Here is a 22,719-nt window from a genome sequence, read left to right as displayed (position 1 = left end):
GTAATTCATTTGTATCTAGTAAACAGCAAGAATCTAATGAAATTTCATTTTCTCCCTAAACTCACCTTTACAAGATGGTGTAGATGTGTGCGCAAACTATAGCTGGTCTAAAAACAGAGAAACCTATGGATGGGCAGCCCTTTGGGGTGCATTTCAGTAAGAATGTACAAAGGACTCATGCAGTAGAGTTTAGGGGTAAAGATTACAGATAGATGATGCCCAATCTTGAATTTAATATTAGCCAAACATTCTTCTTTTTAATACTGAGAAGATGGGTATTAACCCAGAACCAACAGAGTTGTGCCCAGAAAAAAAACCATTGCACTAGAATCTGGAAAATAGGCATTTCCTTCAGAGTGCCTTGAAGAATTATGGATGGAGGTTCATAACATTGTACAGGAGGTGGTGATCAAGACTATCCCCAAGATAAAGAAATGCAAAAAGACAAAATTATTATCTGAGGAGACCTTACAAATAGCTGAGAAAAAAAAAGAAGTGAAAAGAAGAAAAGGAGAAAAGTGAAAAGGAGAAAAGGAAAGATAAATCCATCTGAATGCAGAGTTCCAAAGAATAGCAAGAAGAGATAAGAAAGTCTTCCTCAGTGATCAATGAAAAGAAATAGAGGGAAACAACAGAATGGGAAAGACTAGAGATCTCTTCAAGAAAATTAGAGACACCAAGGGAACATTTCATGTAAAGATGGGCACAATAAAGGGCAGAAATGGCATGGACCTAACAAAAGCAGACGATATTAAGAAGAGGTGGCAGGAATACACAGAAGAGCTATACAAAAAAGGTCTTCATGACCCAGATAACCACGATGGTGTGATTACTCACCAAGAGTCAGACATCCTAGAATGTGAAGTCAAGTGGGTCTTAGGAAGCATCACTACAAACAAAGCTAGTGGAGGTGATGAAATTCCAGTTGAGCTATTTCAAATCTTAAAAGATGATGCTATGAAAGTGCTGCACTCAATATGCCAGCAAATTTGGAAAACTCAGCAGTGGCCACAGAACTGGAAAAGGTCAGTTTTCAGTCCAATTCCAAAGAAAGGCAATGCCAAAGAGTTTTCAAACTACCACATAATGGCACTCATCTCACATGCTAGCAAAGTTATGCTCAAAATTCTCCAAGCCAGGCTACAACAGAACCGTGAACTTCCAGATGTTCAAGTTGGATTTAGAAAAGGCAGAGAAACCAGAAATCAAATTGCCAACATTCGTTGGATCATCAGAAAAGCAAAAAAGTTCCAGAAAAGCATCTATTTCTGCTTTGTTAACTATGCCTTTGATTGTGTGGATCACAACAAACTGTGGAAAATTCTTACAGAGATGGGAATACCAGACCACCTGACCTGCCTCCTGAGAAATCTGTACACAGGTCAAGAAGGAACAGTTAGAAATGGATATGGAACAACAGACGGTTTCCAAATCAGGAAAGGAGTATGTCAAGACAGTATGTTGTCACCCTGCTTATTTAACTTAATATGCAAAGTACATCATGTGAAATGTTGGACTGGATGAAGCACAAGCTGGAATCCAGATTGCCAGAAGTATCAATAACCTCAGATATGCAGATGACACCACCCTTATGGCAGAAAGCGAAGAGGAACTAAAGAGCCTCTTGATGAAAGTGAAAGAGGAGAGTGAAAAGCTGGCTTAAAACTCAACATTCAAAAATCTAAAATCATGGCATCTGGTCCCATCTCTTCATGACAAATAGATGGGGAAACAATGAAAAAAGTGAGAGACTTTATTTTTCGGGGCTCCAAAATTACAGATGGTGACTACAGCCATGAAATTAAAAGACACTTGCTTCTTGGAAGTAAAGTTAAGACCAACCTAGATAACATATTAAAAAGCAGAGACATCACTTTGCCAACAAAGGTCCATCTAGTCAAAGCTATGGTTTTTCCAGTAGTCATGTATGGATATGAGAGTTGGACCATAAAGAAGGCTGAGTGCTGAAGAGTTGATGCTTTTGAACTGTGGTGCTGGAGAAGACTCTTGAGAGTCTCTTGGACAGCAAGGAGATACAACCAGTCCATCCTAAAGGAGATCAGTCCTAAATATTCTTTGGAAGGACTGATGCTGAAGCTGAAACTCCAATACTTCGGCCACCTGATGCAAACGGCTGACTCATTTGAAAAGACCCTGATGCTGGGAAAGATTGAAGGTGGGAGGAGATGGGGACGACAGAGGATGAGATGGTTGGATGGCATCACTGACTCGATGGGCATGAGTTTGAGCAAGCTCCAGGAGTTGGTGATGGTCAGGGAAGCCTGGCGTGCTGCAGTCCATGTGGTTGCAAAGAGTCAGACACAACTGAGCTACTGAACAGAACAGAACAGAGCAATGACCACCAGCTAAACAAACCTGGACAGAGGACTTGAGCTTGTGGACTTTAGTTTGCCATCTGTAAAATAAAAGTTAAACTGGTTAATCTGTAGTGCTATAGTCCATGATTACAATAGAGAACCACATGGAGGAATGAGAATTATGGCATCACAGTTTGGGGTTTGGGAGGATTTGTATAATGTTTTTTTAAAACCAAACTGAAATATAAGTCCTTTTATTTATAAACTGTAAAATGAACTTACATGAGTTATTCCATACTGGGATGAATGACTGTGGCATCTTCTGAACCCACTTCATTCATTAGGAATGAATATATCTTTTATTACTAAGAGCTATAAAGGCCCCAGAAACTCTGTCCTGAAAACAATACACCTCATTAATTTAGAACACCTCCTCCCACTTTGAAATTTGTGATGATTTCAATGGGCTATTTCTGCTTTACAAAAAAGGTCTTGTTAATAGAGAAGTAAACATTGCTTTCAGGAGATTTATTTGGCATATAGCAGGCATTCGAATATTTATTGAATAAATGGTTTCCTTTGAGCAACTGCTTGCTGACATTGTTCTAGTTATTCAGATTAATGCAGAGCAATCAATAAAGATTTATTGTGCAGTTCTCTAATGAATAGTCTTTCTGAACTCTCACAGCTCCCTCACATAGTCTGAATTAAGAAGGCTTTGTTGTACCTAAAACCTACTGTAAGGTGATGTTATTAAGATTATGCAGCTGTTCTTTACATTTTCTTGGTGCAACAGCTTGGGCTGTTGTCAGTTACTTGAACACATGCCTCTAAGTTCAGAATATACTTATGAGTATAGTTTGCCACTTATTATAGCCTGAAAAAAAAACCCACTCATAATTTCCATAGTTTTATTTGAGGGGAATGTTTTCAACTTCTGATGATTTAGAAGCAGCAACTTCAGCCTCTGATGGATAAAGGCTTTTCTGTCCTAAGCCAATCCCAGTCAATGCCTTGATAGCTAGTTGCTTTTGTGTGTGTGTATGCCAGCTGCTTTTTTAATGATGCTATTATTTGTGTGTGTGTGTGTGTGTGTGTGTATATATATATATATATATATATATATAAATACTATAAAACTAATACTAGGAGAGAATAATATTCTTAGATTCTCAAGTAACTTCCCCACTTCTTTCCTTTTCCCCTTACCTTATTATGTAAAGAATTTGAAGCATCTCATCATATTTTTCATCTGTATCAAAGAAAAGTCAATAAAATTGCCTACAGCAGGCAAAGAAGCAAGGTAAAAATTCTTTAAATCATAACTACTGGTTTCCATTCACCAGCCTTCCTTCTTCACAGATAAAGTACACATATTCATAGTTAACTTTGGTTTAATACTAGTATGTTCATAGTGAACTTGTTTTTAACCCAATGCCTAAGAGAAATTCCTTTTAAACATATTTGAATTTATTTCTTTTACTGTTGTTTATAATAATAAAGTGACCTCCTTGCTTACTGTCTTGCAAAGACTTTTTCAATTCCTGATAAAGAAGAACAAAGATCACAGATCCATGGTGTGTGCCTGCTCTTTGTAGCAATAGGCTGTCTCTCTCTTTGCACTCAGTTTCTGCAGGTAAGGAATTTTATTTTTCAGTAAGCAATTTAGCTATTTTCTGCCATTTCAAGTTAAAATATCACTAAAGATTCCTTTATGTTTTAGGGATATGCTTTTGCCAAATCCGGGGAACTTCTGACAAAAAGGCTACGTAAATTGGGTTTCAGAGCAATGTTAGGGCAAGACATCGGCTGGTTCGATGACCTCAGAAATAGCCCCGGAGCCCTGACAACACGGCTTGCTACAGATGCTTCCCAAGTTCAAGGGGTAAGCCATGGGGGAAACCAGGGATGTAGCAACTGGAGTAGACTTTCTTTCCTTTGTGTATTCTGATAATTACATACATTGTTGTTTATTCAGTCATGTCTGAACTCCTTGCGACCCCATGGGCAGCAGCACACCAGGCTTCCCTGTCCTTCACCATCTCCCAGAGTTTGCTCAAACTCATGTCCATTGAGTCGGTAATGCCATTCAACCATCTCGTCCTCTGTGGTCCCCTTCTCCTCCCACCTTCAATCTTTCCCAGCATCAGTGTCTTTTCTAATGAGTCAGCTGTTTGGATCAGATGGCCGAAGTATTGGAGTTTCAGCTTCAGCATCAGTCCTTCCAATGAATATTCAGGATTGATTTCCCTTAGGATTAACTGGTTTGATCTTCTTGCAGTCCAAGGAACTCTCAAGAGTATTCTTTAACACCAGAGTTCAAAAGCATCAGTTCTTTGGTGCTCAGCCTTCTAGACAGTCCAACTCTCACATTCATATATGACTACTGGAAAAACCATAGCTTTGACTATACGAACCTTTGCTGGCAAAGTAATCTCTCTGTTTTTTTAATACACTGTCAAGATTTGTCATAGCTTTTCTTCCAAGGAGCAAGCGTCTTTTAATTTCATGACTGTAGTCACCATCTGCAGTGATTTTGGAGCCCAAGAAAATAAAGTCTGTCACTGTTTCCATCATTTCCCCATCTATTTGCCATGAAGTGATGGGACTGGAAGCCATGATTTTAGTTTTTTAAATGTTGAGTTTTAAGACAGCTTTTTCACTCTCCTCTTTCACTTTCATCAAGAGGTTCTTTTAGAATTATGTAGGTATTTCCTATGAAATGGGAACTCGTGGGACTAGGGTATCCCAGAGCCACATTTTCTCTCATTTCCAAAGCTGACAATCAGGAGTGAAAGCAAACTGTCTCCTCAGCAGTGCCGAGAATCAGTGTTACAGCATGAATCAAAATCTCTCAGGGTTTCGGATTTCCTGCAAGTTTAGTAATTGAGAACTTTTCCAAGTCTCCTTTCTCAGATTATTTTTAGGCCCACAGGCTCCGATTCCATAGGACTTAATAGCGCCCCCCAGGGGCCGTGTGGATAAAAGCCTTCTTCCACAGGTGTCTGGGGTTATAAATTAGTCTTAGGAAAAGAGAAGTTGTTCTGAGCAGCCCAGGAAACCAAGGGAAAGATGGAAATGATTGCTATCTAGAATCTTGACACATTCCAAAGTCTGTGTATCCGAATAATGGAGGCTAAGCTGTGGTTTCTAAACCCCAGAACCTGTTGCCTTGTTCAGGAGACTTACCCATATGTACAAGGTGAGGCTACACCTTTATAAAATCAAGCATTTGGATTAAAGTGATGAGAGCTCAGCTTGCCTCCCAACACCTCTACTCACTTTCCATGATAAAAAGGCAAAGAGGAAAAAAAGTCATGGTTTGTCTGTGAGGCTCTTCCTGGAAGAAAAATCTTGCTGGATTGCTGGTGCCTTACTGTATGTATATCTCAACTCCTACCAGTTCAACCAACAATATGGACAATGACATGGAGAATTTCAAAGGAATATAGAATCCTTTTACTGCGAGGAAAGTTCCTGTAAATTTTTCACATTGATCATTCTAGGCTTTTTCTCTGGGGCTTCCCTGGTGGTTCAGACAATAAAGAATCTGCCTGAAATGCAGGAGACCCAGGTTTGATCCCTGGGTCAGGAAGATTCCCTGGAGAAGGGAATGGTTACCCACTATGGTATTCTTGCTTGGAAATTTCCATGGACAGAGGAGACTGGCAGGCTACAGTCCATGGGATTGCAAAGAGTTGGACATGACTGAGCGACTAACACATGTTTACATAGGTTTTTTCTGTGGAAATGTGTTTCTCACAGTCTTTGGGTTACACTCTGCATGTTATTTTGTAATCTTTCTTTTTTTCTGTCAAGAAACTTGATATGAGCATATTTTTGCCCTTATATATTCTTCTATGATGTATTTTTAATGACTATATAGTTCATTATTTTTATATATCACAATTTCTTAAAGAATTTCAATTTAGGTCTCCTCCTTGTAAGTAATTTATATCATTTTACATCAGGCTTGGCATATTCTTGATTATTTTTTTGGTTTTTAAAATATAATCATTGGATCAAAATGTATAATCATTTTGAAAGATTTTAGTATGCATTATCTTGCTGCTTAAAGAGTTTATACCAATTTTACCCTTATCATCTGAGTTTTCTAGTGTCTACTTCACCTTATTCTTGATGTTAGGCTAAATAAATAAACCATAAGCTCATTTTTACTGTTTTTGCAACCTTCAATCTTCAAGGAGTTTTATAGGTTATTCATTATCACTAGAATTTATCTCTCACTGACTGCTCTAGCTCTGAAACCCATGAAATGAGATTAGTCAATAGATGAGCTCCCAAGAAGCTGTGAATAAGATGTAATACTTTTATTAATCCAGTGTTCAAATGCTCTACGGGGATCTCATTATGTAGAAGAGTCTCCCTTTTTTAAACACAGAACTACTATATGATCAGTGATTTCAATCCTAGGTATATAAACCCTAAAGAATTGAAAGCAGGGACACAAACAAATACTTGTACACCCATGTTCACGTCACCATTGTTCATTATGGCCAAAAGCTGAAAGCAACTCAAGTGTTTATCAGCAGCAATGAATAAACAAAATATGGTATATACTCACTATGGAATATTGTTCAGCTTTAAAATAAATAAAATTCTGATACCTGCTCTAACATGGATGAACTTTGAAAACATTATGCTTAGTAAAATCAGCTAGACATAGAGGGATAAATGTTATATGGTTTCACTTGTATGTGTTACCTTGAACTGACAGTCACAGAGACAGAAAATAGAATAGAAGTTAGCAGGAGCTGGGGAGAGGGAAGAAGGGGTGTTAATATTGATTGGGTATAGAGTTTTTGTTAGGGATGATGAAAAAGCTTTGGGAATAAATATGGTGATGGTTGAATGGCATTGTGAAGGTATTTAATACCACTGGCTTATACTTTTAGAAATGGCTAACTTGATAAACATTATGTTTTATATATATATTGTATATTACGATTTTATCATAATAATTTAAACAGTCTATCTTTTTGCTATAAAACAACCTTCTCATGATGTTTAGTCAGAGACTGCATATCTGAGATTGACTGTGTTTGGCTTGCAGGCTACCGGCTCTCAGATCGGGATGATGGTGAACGCCTTCACTAACATCGCTGTGGCCATGATCATTGCCTTCCTCTTTAGCTGGAAGCTAAGCCTGGTCATCGTGTGCTTCTTCCCTTTCTTGGCCTTATCGGGAGCCATACAGACCAGAATGTTGATGGGATTTGCCACTCATGACAAGGAGTCTCTGGAGATTGCGGGACAGGTAATCTCCCACACCCACTTTTCAGTCTGCTTGAGTGACTATCAAACTGCTAAGAAGGAGTAGTGCAAACAGGCCTAAGAAAGTTGTCAGCCTGCAATCATATGGTTGCAAACTTCCCATTAGCCTTTTTCATATATGCCTCCGATGCTGAGGTTGAGCAGATGTGGAGAAATAGTGGGGCAAACACAGAGGTCACATGTTCAGTTTACTCCTAGACAGTTATCTTTTTCACACCCCAATTTGGCATAGTATCCTCCTTTGCAGGAGTGGATAGTTACCTTTATTGTCTGCTCTTTTTTTTTTTTTTTTAACTTAATGATTTCTCCAGGTCATACTACCGACATAGAAAGGAATTACCATCTTTTTGGCACACAATTTTAACTTTCACACTTCAGTGTCTGCTAGACTTGTGGCAAATATCTTTCCCAAAGAGAACCATGAGATACATACAGTTTAGATCTTGAATACATTTAGGCTGCAGCTATGCACTTTTAAGACTGTTCTAATTAAATCTGGTTATCAGAGATAAGTGAAGAGATGATGGCATAGACATTTATCAGGGACAAGAAATCATCCACACACACACATATACACCCTCCCCTTTTAATAAATTTACTATCAACTAAGGTTTGTCTCTTTGAAGAGGAAAAGTTAACATAGCCCAATTAGACAGAAGCCAAAAGGATTTTGTATGCCAATGGTAGAAAGTAGCCCACTTTTGTACCTTTTTTAGGATAGGACCCTAATTCAGAAATAGTAATTATTTACCCTAGAGTAGGGATTGAAACAAATACAAATTCATAGTATAGACTAAAAAATAAGCTTTATACTTAATTTTTCTTACATAATATTTTGTCAGAATAATTTTTAAGAAATAGAATCTAATACTTTAAATTTATATTATGAAAAAATCTTCTGTCTCAGACACATCTAAAGAAACCATTTTGGACGTTTCAAGTGAATTCATAAAGAGAGGCTTCTGTGCCATTTTTCTCCCTCTCCTCTCTTCCTCAACAATTAGAGGCAATGAAGCCATGTTCAGTTCAGTTCAGTTCAGTCACTCAGTCATGTCTGACTCTTTGCGACCCATGAACCACAGCACGTCAGCCCTCCTTATCCATCACCAACTGCTGGAGTCTACCCAAACCCATGTCCATTGAGTCAGTGATGCCATCCAACCATCTCACCCTCTGTCATCCCCTTCTTTTCCTGCTCTCAATCTTTCCCAGCATCAGGGTCTTTTCATATGAATCAGCTCTTCGCATCAGATGACCAAGTATTGGAGTTTCTGCTTCAACATCAGTCCTTCCAATGAACACCCAGGACTGATCTGCTTTAGGATGGACTGGTTGGATCTCCTTGCTGTCCAAGGGACTCTCAAGAGTCTTCACCAACACCACAGTTCAAAAGCATCAATTCTTCAGTGCTCAGCTTTCTTTATAGTCCAACTCTCACATTCATACATGACTACTGGAAAAACCATAGCTTTGACTAGACGGACCTATGTTAGTAGTGAGTAGAACTTGAACTGATAGGATGTCTCAGGGTCTAGTCAAGTTGATTTCCAGCAACTTCTTTGTGTTCCCAGAAGATGTGGTGTGTATTGCCTTGTGCCATTTGCACTAGATCTAATCCATGTAACCACTGAAAATGGCATGAAAGTAGTTACCTCTGCTCTTTTATTTCTAATGCTCTTTTTCCTTCTTCAGATTACAAACGAAGCCCTCAGTAATATCCGTACTGTGGCTGGGATTGGAAAGGAGAGGCAGTTTATAGAAGCATTTGAGGCAGAACTGGAGAAGCCATACAAGACAGCCCTCCGAAAAGCGAATATTTACGGACTCTGCTTTGGTTTTTCCCAGTGCATCGTGTTTGTTGCTAATTCTGCTTCCTACAGATATGGAGGTTACTTAATTCCCAATGAAGGGCTCCATTTCAGTTATGTGTTCAGGTGAGGAATATCTGGCTAAAATCATAAAAAATCAACATTCTAGGGAGGAATAGTCTGGTCTGATTTGTTAGTGGCTGCCATTTAAAGCATCCCAAACTTGGCGTCTTAAACAGCTGAAATTTATCATTCCTTAAAGATTCTGTTGGTTTTCAGGGTGGCAGATAGTTATGGACTGCGCTGATTCAGTTAGGCTTCTGAGTGACCTTCTGTCTCCATGTGGCCTGTTAGCAGCCTGTTTTCTTTGCTTTGTGCTCTTGGAATTACAAGTTCAACAGGATATTGCCAGCGCCAACGTGCACGTGCTTGCCAAGTCTCTGCATGCCTCACATTTTCTAATATATCTCTTTGGCCAAAGAAAGTCATATACGACAAAGCTCAGATTCAAAGAAAAGAGGAATGTAACCCATCTTTTGATGAGAGGATCTGATAAATGTTTCTGCTTTATGCCCACACTGCTGTCACACAGCACTGACACTGGATGGATGCCCTGAAGTTCAGTTTATACTGACACTATTTACCTGGAGGTAGCATTGGATCCTCTCACAGGTTAAGGACTCAGTCCTACAGGACTGCCTCTCCCTTAATCCTCCATACCAATGCAAGTCTAGGTCATCACCTGTGCTTCTCACCAACCAGCCAGAGACTCAAGGTTCCCATGACATCCTCTTCAGCTTTGATTTATTTATTTTTTTTTATTTTACTTATTTTTTTATTATTATTATTTTTTTTATTTTTCAGTGGGTTTTGTCATACATTGATATGAGTCAATCATAGAGTTACACGTATTCCCCATCCCGATCCCCCCTCCCACCTCCCTCTCCACCCGACTCCTCTGGGTCCTCCCAGTGCACCAGGCCCGAGCACTTGACTCATGCATCCCACCTGGGTTGGTGATCTGTTTCACCACAGATAATATACATGCTGTTCTTTCGAAACATCTCACCCTCACCTTCTCCCACAGAGTTCAAAAGTCTGTTCTGTACTTCTGTGTCTCTTTTTCTGTTTTGCATATAGGGCCATCGTTACCATCTTTCTAAATTCCGTATATATGTGTTAGTATACTGTAATGTTCTTTATCTTTCTGGCTTACTTCACTCTGTATAATGGGCTCCAGTTTCATCCATCTCATTAGAACTGATTCAAATGAATTCTTTTCAACGGCTGAGTAATATTCCATGGTGTATATGTACCACAGCTTCCTTATCCATTCATCTGCTGATGGGCATCTAGGTTGCTTCCATGTCCTGGCTATTATAAACAGTGCTGCGATGAACATTGGGATGCATGTGTCTCTTTCAGATCTGGATTCCTCAGTGTGTATGCCCAGAAGTGGTATTGCTGGGTCATATGGCAGTTCTATTTCCAGTTTTTTAAGAAATCTCCACACTGTTTTCCATAGTGGCTGTACTAGTTTGCATTCCCACCAACAGTGTAAGAGGGTTCCCTTTTCTCCACACTCTCTCCAGCATTTATTGCTTGTAGACTTTTGGATAGCAGCCATCCTGACTGGCGTGTAATGGAACCTCATTGTGGTTTTGATTTGCGTTTCTCTGATAATGAGTGATGTTGAGCATCTTTTCATGTATTTGTTAGCCATCTATATGTCTTCTTTGGAGAAATGTCTGTTTAGTTCTTTGGCCCATTTTTTGATTGGGTCATTTATTTTTCTGGAATTGAGCTTCAGGAGTTGCTTGTATATTTTTGAGATTAATCCTTTGTCTGTTTCCTCATTTGCTATTATTTTCTCCCAATCTGAGGGCTGTCTTTTCACCTTACTTATAGTTTCCTTTGTTGTGCAAAAGCTTTTAAGTTTCATTAGGTCCCATTTGTTTATTTTTGCTTTTACTTCCAATATTCTGGGAGGTGGGTCATAGAAGATCTTGCTGTGATTTATGTCGGAGAGTGTTTTGCCTATGTTCTCCTCTAGGAGTTTTATAGTTTCTGGTCTTACATTTAGATCTTTAATCCATTTTGAGTTTATTTTTGTGTATGGTGTTAGAAAGTGTTCTAGTTTCATTCTTTTACAAGTGATTGTCAAATAATTTCAGCTTTGATTTATATGCTAGAGTGTTTCATAGAACTCAGAGGAATATTTTACTTCCTCGGTTACCAGTTCATTGGGCTTCCCAATGAAAATGGCATGGTAGTCATAAAGAATCTACCTGCCAATGCAGGAAGATGCAAGAGATGTGGGTTCAATACCTGGGTGGGAAGATCCCCTGGAGGAGGAAATGGCACCCAACTCCAGTATTCTTGCCTGGAAAATTCCATGGACAGAGGAGCCTGGCAGGCTAGAGCTCACAGGGCCACAAAGAGCTGGACATGACTGAGTACAGACAGCATAGCACAGCTCAGAACCAGCCAGATGGGAGAGACCCAGAGGGTGTGCTGTATGGGGAGGGCTTGGAGCTTTCATAGTCTCTCCAGGAATGCCACTCTCCCCAAATCTCCACATGTTCTCCAAACCAGGGGCTCTATGAACTCTGTCTTTGGGATTTTTATGGAGGCTCCATCTTGTGAGACCTGATTAATTAAATCATTGACCATCAATCAAAGTCAACATCCAGCCTCTTCCCTTCCCTGCGGTCTGAGAAGGGACTGAAGTTCCATCTTTCTAATCACATGGTTGACTCTCCTGGCAACCAGGCCCCATCCTTAGGTTGTGTGTGCATGCTTAGTTGCTCAGTCGTGTCTGACTCTTTGGGACCCCATGGGCTGTATCCTGTCACATGCCTCTGTCCATGGAATTTACATGGAAAGAATACTGGAATGTATTGCCATTTCCTACTCCAGGGGATTTTCCTGACCCAGGGATCAAACCTGAATCTCTTGCCCACATCTTTTGCACCTCCTGCATTGGCAGGTGGATTCTTTTCCACTGTGCCACCTGGGAAGCCCATCCTTAGGTTATCCAGAGTTTTTAGAAAAGCCAGTTCCTTAACATAACAAAAGACACATTGATCCTCTCAAAATTTGGGAAAATCCACAGTTTTAGGAGCTCCAAGCCAGAAACTGACAGAAGACCAAATATATATTTCTTACTATAAGTCCCAATATCACAGAGGAGTAAAAAGTCATATTGCAAAGGGATGTATAGAGTTCAGTTCAGTTCAGTTCAGTTGCTCAGTCATGTCTGACTCTTTGTGACCCCATGAACCGCAGCACGCTAGGCCTCCCTGTCCATCACCAACTCCTGGAGCCCACCCAAACCCATGTCCATCGAGTTGGTGATGCCAGCCAACCATCTCATTCTCTGTCTTCCCCTTCTCCTGCCCTCAATCTTTCCCAGCATCAGGGTCTTTCCAAATGACTCAGCTCTTTGCATCAGGTGGCCAAAGTGTTGGAGTTTCAGCTTCAACATCAGCCCTTCCAATGAACACCCAGGACTGATCTCCTTTAGGATGGACTGGTTGGATCTCCTTGCAGTCCAAGGGACTCTCAAGGGTCTTCTCCAACACCACAGTTCAAAAGCATCCATTCTTCGGCACTCAGCTTTCTTTATAGCCCAACTCTCACATTCATACATGACTGCTGGAAAAACCATAGCCTTGACTAGATGGACCTTTGTTGACAAATTGATGTCTCTGCTTTTTAATATGCTGTCTAGGTTGGTCATAATTTTCCTTCCAAGGAGTAAGCATAATAAGATTGATTAAGCATTTTCACAGTCTACCATATTGGTTAATGCTGAGAAAACCTAGAAGTCTAAAATAAGATGGTTCATAGATCTACTTTATTTGAATGCTGTTTCTCGCTAAGAAGGCAAGTCTCCAGCTGACTCTTCCTAGGTGGAGATAGCAAAGACCCAGTCAGGGAAATCATGTTCCTTTCTTATAGCTGGATTCTCCTCTTCTAAGATCAACTTTGAGTCCAGTTTCTCACATTTCCAGAGCCTGAGGGTGTCAGGGTACCAAGGAACTGGGTGTACATGTATATGAGTGTGGTGTGATGGGGTGGAGGACCTTGGAAGGATGAGGGGGAGATGGTCTGAGAAAACCCTGGAGGACATTAGGAAAATCAGCCCTAGTAAAAGTCTGTTCTCAAGTCATGAACCAGTTCTGTCTTCTTGCCTTCTATCTTCTCCTAGAAATAAAGGAAAATTTTTCTTCTGCCCCACTACACCCCCCACCCACCAGAAAGTCTCTTTTCTAAATTTTTGCATATTTAGAGCTACTAACCTCAAACTAACTAATCACAAACTGTTGACTTATTTAGTTTAGATAAGAATTTTGAAGAATTATTTGCCAACATGTAAAAATCAGAGACTATAGAAAACTCCCAATTTCTGGCTTCTCTTTAAAAACTGAAAGATGACCTTCCATCACTTCCTGTTTTATTCCGGGTGCTTGTCATTGCTTTAAGCTTTAGACTGGGATCCTGGAGATGTTTGGGTTTGCAGGTCTGCCCTAAAACCATTTCTGCTTATAAACTCAGCAGTAAAACATACAAAGAATCAGACACAACTGAGCGACTAAGCAGCTAAGCACAAGCGCTCACAATGAAACTGGGATGAGTAGAAGGATTCAGGTGATCACATCTTTCTCATGCAGTTGGAAGCATATGAATTACATGCCTGCTTGGTACAGAATTGATGCTTATATCACCAATCATTGTCTTTCACACACTGATCATAGATTCATAGAATGTTCACATTGTATGGATTGACCAAAAAGTTCATTTGGGTTTTTCCATAACAACTTTGAAGAAGTTCCAATGAACTTTTTCACCGGCCCCAATAAAAAAGTCCACGGCAATCTGGTGATCTTTCAACCACTCTCATTATTTCCCCAAGAACTCTTTTTCTCAAACATTTTTTTTTTTAAAAGGCTGCTCTACTTGAAGCTGGGTTTGGAGGTTTGAACCCCCTTTGTGCCATCCTCACCTCACCCTTTCTTGTTAGAACACAACTTAAACAGCGTTCATCTCCCCAACTTCCCATTCCCAGATAAGTCTAAAGAGACCTGTTCAAGGCTGCTCAGTCCTTTCCAAGACTAGGCCCCCCCAGACTCTGGCCTCTTAGGCCACCACACCACCCTTTCTAGCTGGGTGTCTGTCTGATTGCAGGGTGATCTCTTCAGTTGTCCTGAGTGCGACAGCTCTTGGGAGAGCCTCCTCTTACACACCAAGTTATGCCAAAGCTAAAATCTCAGCTGCTCGCTTTTTCCAACTGCTGGACCGACGACCCGCAATCAAGGTGTACAGCAGTGCAGGTGAAAGATGGGTGAGTACTGGAGGTGGGGGTAAGGAGTGCAGTGTGTGTCTCCTGAACAGCCATTGGGGCTGGTTATTTAAGACCACTTAGCTTTGAAATTCTGCAGTATATGGGTGCATTCATATGCACTCAGAATGAGCAGATAGTAGATTTATCAGTGTAAAGGAATGAAGTATATTAGCATCAAAATTATTCATAAAGCTGGCATTTGAATAAGGCAATTCTATCTAGTGAATACTTGTTTTATAATACACAGTTAATATAAAACACACTTAGTTCCAGAATGAATGAAGCTATAAGTCTTTGAGACTTGTGCAATCACCATGATTTTACTGCTGTTCTGCTATGGAATGTAGAAAAACCAGTTTCTCCTGTCCTGTAATACTGACTTATTTCATGTTTATCTCAGTTCCACATGCCTTCATGTGGACACTGAGAAAATCAATTTGATCTTAATGAAATATCAATTTTTCTAATTGATATTCCCTACAGGTATCTTTTTAGATCTTCCTTGCTTGATTTTTAATATCCCAGTATGTTCAAGAGAGCAAAACAACCTAAACCCCAGTAAAGTTAACTAAATTCAGAAATCTTAAAATTGGTCAAATGCCCAATTTTTCCTTCGGCTCAGTAAAAGGCAAGTCTCTGTGTGGTTTATTAAATGTCTATCCATTTCTAGAGTTCACATGTTAGATAGAACAACTGGAGGTTTTCACCTTTGCAATTCAGGGTTCAGGTAACTTTCTGTGGAGGTCATTTCAAGTGTTAAATTATTATTTTAAATTTTCCGGGGAACAGAACTGTAGGAGTTTGCATAGTTACTGGCTTCTGTGATGTAATCATCTCTTCTCTTCCATGCAGAATGTCAAAGACTGACAAGGAAATCCCTTTAGGTTAGAGCGGGGAATATTTGATCTCCTGATCAAATATCCTTAAATTCAATGCCCCACCCTCCCTGTATTCTACATCTGTTAAAGTAGGGAATAGAATGCTGTTTCATTAAGTGGCTGTCCTTACACTTTGCATTTTGGCAGCTTGGTGTTGAAGGTAGCTTAAGCAAGGATTTAAAACTCAGACTTAGGTGCATTATCAAGAGTCTAGATTCTAGTAGGAGAATATGTAATTCTGATCTTTCCATCCACAGGACAACTTCCGGGGACAGATTGACTTTGTTGACTGTAAATTTACATATCCCTCCCGACCTGATGTACAAGTTCTGAATGGCCTTTCAGTGTCTGTTGGTCCAGGGAAAACCCTGGCATTTGTTGGGAGCAGTGGATGTGGTAAAAGCACCAGCATTCAGCTGTTGGAACGTTTCTATGATCCTGACCAAGGGAAGGTGGTAAGCAATGCAAATGCATTTGAGAATTTAGCTTTCTGCAGAGGATCTCTAACTTCTAGAAGGGGGTCTTCAAGGTTGTCCTTACCAGACTCATTCTGAAGCGCTTGCCTTGGGCAGGATTCTCCAGTTCCTGTCATTTGCTGCTTGACCTGATTCTACCTCACAATTTCTAATGTTAGATTCATTCTTCCCAGTTCCAGATGGTCTCCTGACCAGATAGGCAAAGAAAACTGCAAAGCTGGAGATGAGTGCACTTAATAGAAGCATTCACTTACCTGTAAATGGGGCAGAAAGTGCAGACTAATCAGGAAACTAATGACTGGGAACAGAAAAAGTGGGGGTGATGAGAAACACAATGATAAATGAGTAAGAAAGGGAATTTAATATGAAAAATCTGAGACAATCCTGGTTCAAGAAGCTAAAGTCTAAATATTAAAGGGTCTCAAATTGGTAGTCATGTGCCTTAAATCTTTGGTAAAGATATTTGAAAAATTGATGACTTGTTTTGTTGCTTATTTTCCACAGAATTCCTTTCTCTTCTTTTCTTTTTCCTTTCTATCTTTCCAAATAATATATGCAGAGGATTACAAAGTAAAATAAGAAATATTTGTAAAAAACACAGCAAAACAAAACAAAATCAACCTTTATTCCACCATTTCCACCCCACCTCCCTTTTTCTGCTCAAAGGCAACTATTTTTAATCACTTGATGTTTTTAGATCTCACAACAATTACCTCAGTGTCCCTAAATAATATGCACGTGTTGCTATTTCATGATTTAACAAATTTAGACCCTCTGTTGATTTATTCGCAAGAGATGGAAATTAAGCTTACCCTCCTCCTTTCCCCTCCTTTGACCCACCTCCTCCCAATATGGTTATATTACTTTTAAAAGCTCCTGTTTTTGTAAATTTAATTAATACAGTTCTGTTGCTTTTCCATCACCTGTAGATAACATCTCTTGAATTCTCATTTTCTAAGATGAGAATAGCAATTCTACCTCTATTTTTACTTCTTTCTCCCCGCCCCCTTTTTTTGCTATTCAATCCCTAATAGCTACACTTTTATCAAGAATATAAAATGCTTGCATTTTATTTATACTATTTACTGTCTTTCATGCTTTTCCTCTAGGCTGATTCTAAAAGTTGAAAATCTATTGACTTTTATTATGGCTATGGAAATATTAATTCATCACATAGTTAAGTAGTGAGGTACATTAGCATCACAGTTTCCTCTCTTGCTTTTCTGAAAGACTTTCTTTTTTTCTTGTATTCTCTGCCTTTATAAAATCTTTAGTTTCTTCCCATGTTCTATACTGACACTCTGAGGAACCTGCTTCTTTCCTTTCTTTCTGCCACAGCCCGGGCTAATTACATCCTGTAAATGTTAAACAATTGTCAATCTGTGAGTTTGCCACAGTATCTTTTGGATTAGCTCCATTATTTCCTAGTTCATGTATTTTCCTCTTTCTTTAGCTTCCCCTCTTATTTTGTTGGAGTGCATCTGTAAGTAGTTTTCTAAGAAATGATTCAGAGGTGTGGGTCTGATTTAATCCACATATTTTGAAAAAAGACTTTCTGATATCCCTGAATAATGTAATTGTCTTTGCAATGAGGATAGATAACATGATGAGGAAAAATGCTGAGGGAAATTTGAAAGAGGTAACTAAAGTTTCCTTTGCATAGAGCAAAACAGGGAAACAAGCAAACCGATAATGGTAAAATCCAGGAAATTATGAAAATAAGGAGTAAGAGTTGATTATCTGAAGATTATAATCACTTCTCTTATTAATTTTAGGTATAGGGATTTTATTTGTTTGAAATTATTTGGTGGTTGATGACTCTAGAAAGTACATGGCACTGGGGGTCTGATCTCTGCAAAGGAGAGGATCCAAATTAACCAAATGTCAGATCTTTCATGACCATCACCTGGGTAGACTGTGAACTACATGACATGCAGGAATTCGAATCCTTCGTGTTCAACATCTTTAACATTAACATGTATATTAAGCATATTTCTCTGAATGTACTCAGTGAATGTTCTGGTCACAGGTAGAAAGCAATGCCCATGAGAAAAATGTTTCCTTGCATTTTATAGACACAATTTATTTTATTATATCATTGTAAAATGTTATTACAGACATTTTTCAGTTAGAAAAATACCACTTTTAATGCAATTGTTAAAAATCCTCTTTGCTTTTAAGGAAGCTAACAAATGCAGGCATTCAATGTTTTTAGCATTTAATTGGGTGCCTATGATGTGCCCAGATTAGTTCCTGTGGGAAATTCTAAGGAGCATGAAGCATGTCTTCTGTCTTCTGGGAGCTTACAATACTCGCACATAGACAACAATTAGCAAACAGTTCCAGTACTTAATTATTAGTGCTTTGCAGTGTATAAGTACTATGGAAAATGTATAAAGGAAGAGGAGCGAGGGTTAATTGTTGAGGAATGCCATATACTTTTTCTAGTAGTGTTTGTGTTTTATGCTGCCAAAAAATTACCTAAAATATAGTATATTCATACCACTTAATGTAATCTTTTTCTGAAATCATGGGGCTAAATACTTTATAGTGGTATGTTAGACATACTGTCCTTTTACTGTTCTAGGTCTTTTAAGTGAAAGGGCTCAAATGGTAGATGTTTGAATTCCTGTACTCAACTGCCTAAATAAATCATGTTGTTGTCATTAATGTTCAGTCAGTAGGTTGTGTCCTACTCTTTGCAACCACATGAACTGCAGCTTACCAGGCCTCCCTGCCCCTCATTATCTCCTGGAGTCTGCCCCAGTTCATGTCCATTGAGTCCATGATGCTATTCAATCATAAAAATATATCATGAGTTCCTAGAAAATAGAGATTTTTTTCCCCTATGTCATACCAAAGACTGCCTAGCATGGTGCCTTTGTAGCAGATTATTCTATATATGTCTGTTGGTTGACCAAGTGAATAAATGTACTCCTTTCTTAACTTACTTCTTCATTATCTTTAATCATTCAGAGGTTAGTATCATTGAAATCAACAGGTTTGATTCTTATATTGTCCAATAGCTTTACATAGGAAACCCCACTTCATAACCCATGGAGTCTCAAAATTGAGCAATTATGTGTACTTGGAGAGGATGTGCTACACCAGAAGATAAGGGAAGTTTTTGTTTTTTAAACTAGATCTGTCTTGAGTGCCTTTCTTATTTAATACCACCTGCAGAGCTAGAGTTTGGGAAGCAAACAAACAAAACCATGTCTGATCACAACTTTGACACCGCTTCTGGCAGACACTACCTCCAGAGGGCAAAAGCAGCATAATTTATTTCCAAGAATTGTGCGTTTGTTGTCTCTTGAGCAAAGCACGCATCTTGCATAACACTAACTCTAGGATATGAACTTTCCTCACTGCTGGAATTCTAAAATTCAGTGCCCTGGTTGTCACCTCTGTTGGCAGATGATAGATGGGCATGACAGCAAAAATGTAAACGTCCAGTTCCTCCGCTCAAACATTGGAATCGTTTCCCAGGAACCAGTGTTATTTGCCTGTAGCATAATGGACAACATCAAGTATGGAGACAACACCAAAGAAATCCCCATGGAAAAGGTTATAGAAGCTGCGAAGCAGGCTCAGCTGCATGACTTTGTCATGTCCCTCCCGGAGGTAGGTACCCAGTCAGAGTCATTCCTGGTGGGAGACAGGGAGGCAGAGAGGTAGAATGACCAGAAAGGCATTATGACTGTGGCTCAAGGAGAAGGTCAAAGGCAACACAACTTATTCCCCAGGACCCTGGGATTGTCTCAGCCTTTTACACAAAATAAATGTCCTTCATCAGCATAATCTTTAGGGCTTTATAAAATTTTTTTTGATGTGGACCATTTTTAAAGTCTTCATTGAATTTGTTACAATATTGCCTCTGTTATTTGTGTTCTGGTTGTTTGACCTTGACCGAACCCACAGTCCCTGTATTGGAAAGTGAAGTCTTAACCACTGAATTGCCAGGGAAGTCCCTAGTCTGTAGTTTTGAACAGTATTATATTATCCAATGCAAGGTGTGTTATAGAACTTGTTGTACAAAAAGTAATACCACATTGAGCAGCAGCTTGCGTGTGTGTGCTTAGTCACTTGGTTGTGTCCAGCTCTTTGCAACTCCATGGACTGTAGACTTCCAGGCTCTGTTCATGGGATTCTTCAGGCAAGAATACTGGAGTGGGTGGCTGTTCCCCTCTCCAGGGGACCTTTCTCACCCAGGGATCAAACCAGATCTCCTGCATTGCAGGCAGATTCTTTACAGTCTGAACCACTAGGGAAGCCCTGAGTATCAGCTTAGAATAATGAAAAAAAAAAAAAAAAAATCCTGAGATTTGGAGCAGACGTTGATTTGAATCCAAGTGATGTCACTTTCTAGTATAAAGTTACTTCTGTAACTTTGGGATAACTACTTTTCTTTTCTGAGACTCAGTCATTCTACAAAAAGGTATAAGATAACTTAGAATGAAAGAGTATACAAAACAGCCACACAAAAAAAGCTGCTTCTGTTATTTCTGTCATTGTCATTCCATTACTTGGCAGCAACTACTATACATGCAGAGTAAGTTGCACTTGGTTTGGAGTAAGCCTCACTTTCTCAGAGCCAAGTCTGAATGCAGTGTAACATTGACCCTAAATTTTTCCATCCAACAATGGTCTTTCTTGGTGTTCAATCACAAAGAAAATGAAAACATGGAAACTGAAAAATTTTCAGAAAAGAAACTGAAAAATAGGTGATAGGGAGAAAATTATTTCTGTGAACATTAAGTGTTAATCTGGCTAGAGTAGTTAGTACCATCCCTGATGCACAGTAAATACTCTGTGAATGTAACTTTTTTTACGCAAGCATTCAGCAAGGGATTCTCTTCCATAATTTCATAAAAATTATAAATATGTGAACTAGTTATCAATATCTGCATTTTCAGGTGAGTTTGCAGCTCACAGAAATTTAAATAATTTGTTCATGATCACAGAGCTAGTATACAGCAAGAGTGAAATTCAAAGCAAGGCTTGCATTCCAGAACAACGCCACCTCAACAAGGGAATGGATGAGAAGATCTCCCAAAGGTCCTGACATCCTAGGACCATTCTGTCCTGGAAAGATATTCCAGACAGGAGATTGGAAATCAGGGAATCTTACATCAGGGAGGATCTCATACACAAGGAGAAAGAGATTAAAAAATAAATACAGAGAAAAGGATGCAAAGTCCCCTTGTTTTCCAACATGAAAGGTCACAAATGTCATATTTTTTTTAGATCCTAGATGGAGTTGAAGTCCTTTATAGAAATGATTCACAATTTCACAAAACAACAAATTGTTTAAATCCTGAGGAGTCATTGATGGGGGCTCCATAAAGCACAGGAGCATGCTTCTGGTTCTCAAATTTACCATATGTTTTCCAGAAATATGAAACTAATGTTGGGTCCCAGGGGTCTCAACTCTCTCGAGGAGAGAAACAACGCATTGCTATTGCTCGGGCCATCATACGGGATCCGAAAATCTTGCTACTAGATGAAGCTACTTCTGCCTTAGACACAGAAAGTGAAAAGGTAGGTATTGATTTTCTAAGCCTTAGACCATTGTAAATGAGTCTCCTGCTGTAATATTTGTCCTTATAAAATGGTAGTGTTGTTAATTTTCTGATTCATTAACAGTAGAAATGGCTACTCCTTTGCGGAACCAAAAGACATTAGCTTAGAAAAAGGATTTAAAATTGCTTCAAATAAAAAAAAATTAACTTTAAAATAAGAATTGTTTTTAAAATTGTTTAGGTTAGGTGACATTTTTTTCAAGGGCAAATGATTAGCTATCTTAAGTAAAATAAAATAATCCTGGCCATCTGTTAGGCATTTCATATTTTGCAGTTCTAAAGTTCTGTGGCAGAGCAGATGGGAAGCATACAAAACAAAGTAAGAGGTGGTTTCTGACGTGCATTTTGCATAAAAGTAAATGCAACTGGGCAAAACACATATATGAAATTTACCATTTATAATTAACTCCTTAAAAATTAGGATTTCATTTTGGAGACAGCTAAATTGTCCTCAGTGAAGAATGGTAGGGAATGACCACCTACCTGCTACCTTACATCATTTCCCTGGTTTCATTTCATTAATAGTAAACTAGCCCATTGAGTAACGTAAAATTACTTCATGGTCTCGTAGTTTGGTTCATTATAGGTTCAGTGAAATTTTTCAGCCTGTGGACTGCAATTTAAGTCATTGATACGTTGCATTCAGCAAGTATTTCTTTAAACCTCTCTCTCATTCAAGCCCTGAATATAGTGATGTTGCTCAGGTGGTATGAAGCAGAACTCAGGCAATAGTGGACCAGGGAACAAATATATGTCTTTGTATCAACTTTCCATCTTCTCTTTGTAGACAGTGCAAGTCGCCCTGGACAAAGCCAGAGAAGGTCGAACCTGCATTGTCATTGCCCATCGTTTGTCCACCATCCGGAACTCAGATATCATTGCTGTCATGTCACAGGGAGTAGTGGTTGAAAAGGGGACCCACGAAGAACTGATGGCTCAGAAAGGGGCCTATTACAAACTTGTTACCACAGGAGCCCCCATCAGCTGACCTCACTGGTGAGATTCTATGCACAGA

The 22,719-nt window shown here is 39.2% G+C and overlaps 1 protein-coding gene across 2 annotated transcripts in view; it reads left to right on the top strand.

The window, feature by feature from the left end:
* The window catches only part of ABCB11 (ATP binding cassette subfamily B member 11), a 79,582-nt gene extending 56,890 nt beyond the window's left edge, over positions 1-22,692 (top strand). The window contains exons 19-27 of one of the 2 annotated variants that reach the window (XM_065927891.1): positions 3,850-3,954; positions 4,042-4,203; positions 7,393-7,596; positions 9,306-9,547; positions 14,612-14,768; positions 15,904-16,101; positions 19,540-19,746; positions 21,517-21,663; positions 22,492-22,692. In XM_065927891.1, coding sequence (XP_065783963.1) covers positions 3,850-3,954; positions 4,042-4,203; positions 7,393-7,596; positions 9,306-9,547; positions 14,612-14,768; positions 15,904-16,101; positions 19,540-19,746; positions 21,517-21,663; positions 22,492-22,692 — 1,623 coding nt within the window. Of the gene's footprint in view, positions 1-3,849; positions 3,955-4,041; positions 4,204-7,392; positions 7,597-9,305; positions 9,548-14,611; positions 14,769-15,903; positions 16,102-19,539; positions 19,751-21,516; positions 21,664-22,491 lie in introns of both variants that reach the window. The other variant, XM_065927892.1, reaches the window with a different exon arrangement.
* Positions 22,693-22,719: the final 27 nt, after the last annotated feature.

The sequence above is a fragment of the Muntiacus reevesi genome, chromosome 3 (assembly GCF_963930625.1).
Source record: "Muntiacus reevesi chromosome 3, mMunRee1.1, whole genome shotgun sequence".
Lineage (NCBI taxonomy): Eukaryota > Metazoa > Chordata > Mammalia > Artiodactyla > Cervidae > Muntiacus > Muntiacus reevesi.
Note: the sequence above shows the minus strand (reverse complement) of the source record. Positions and strands in the feature narration are given on the sequence as shown.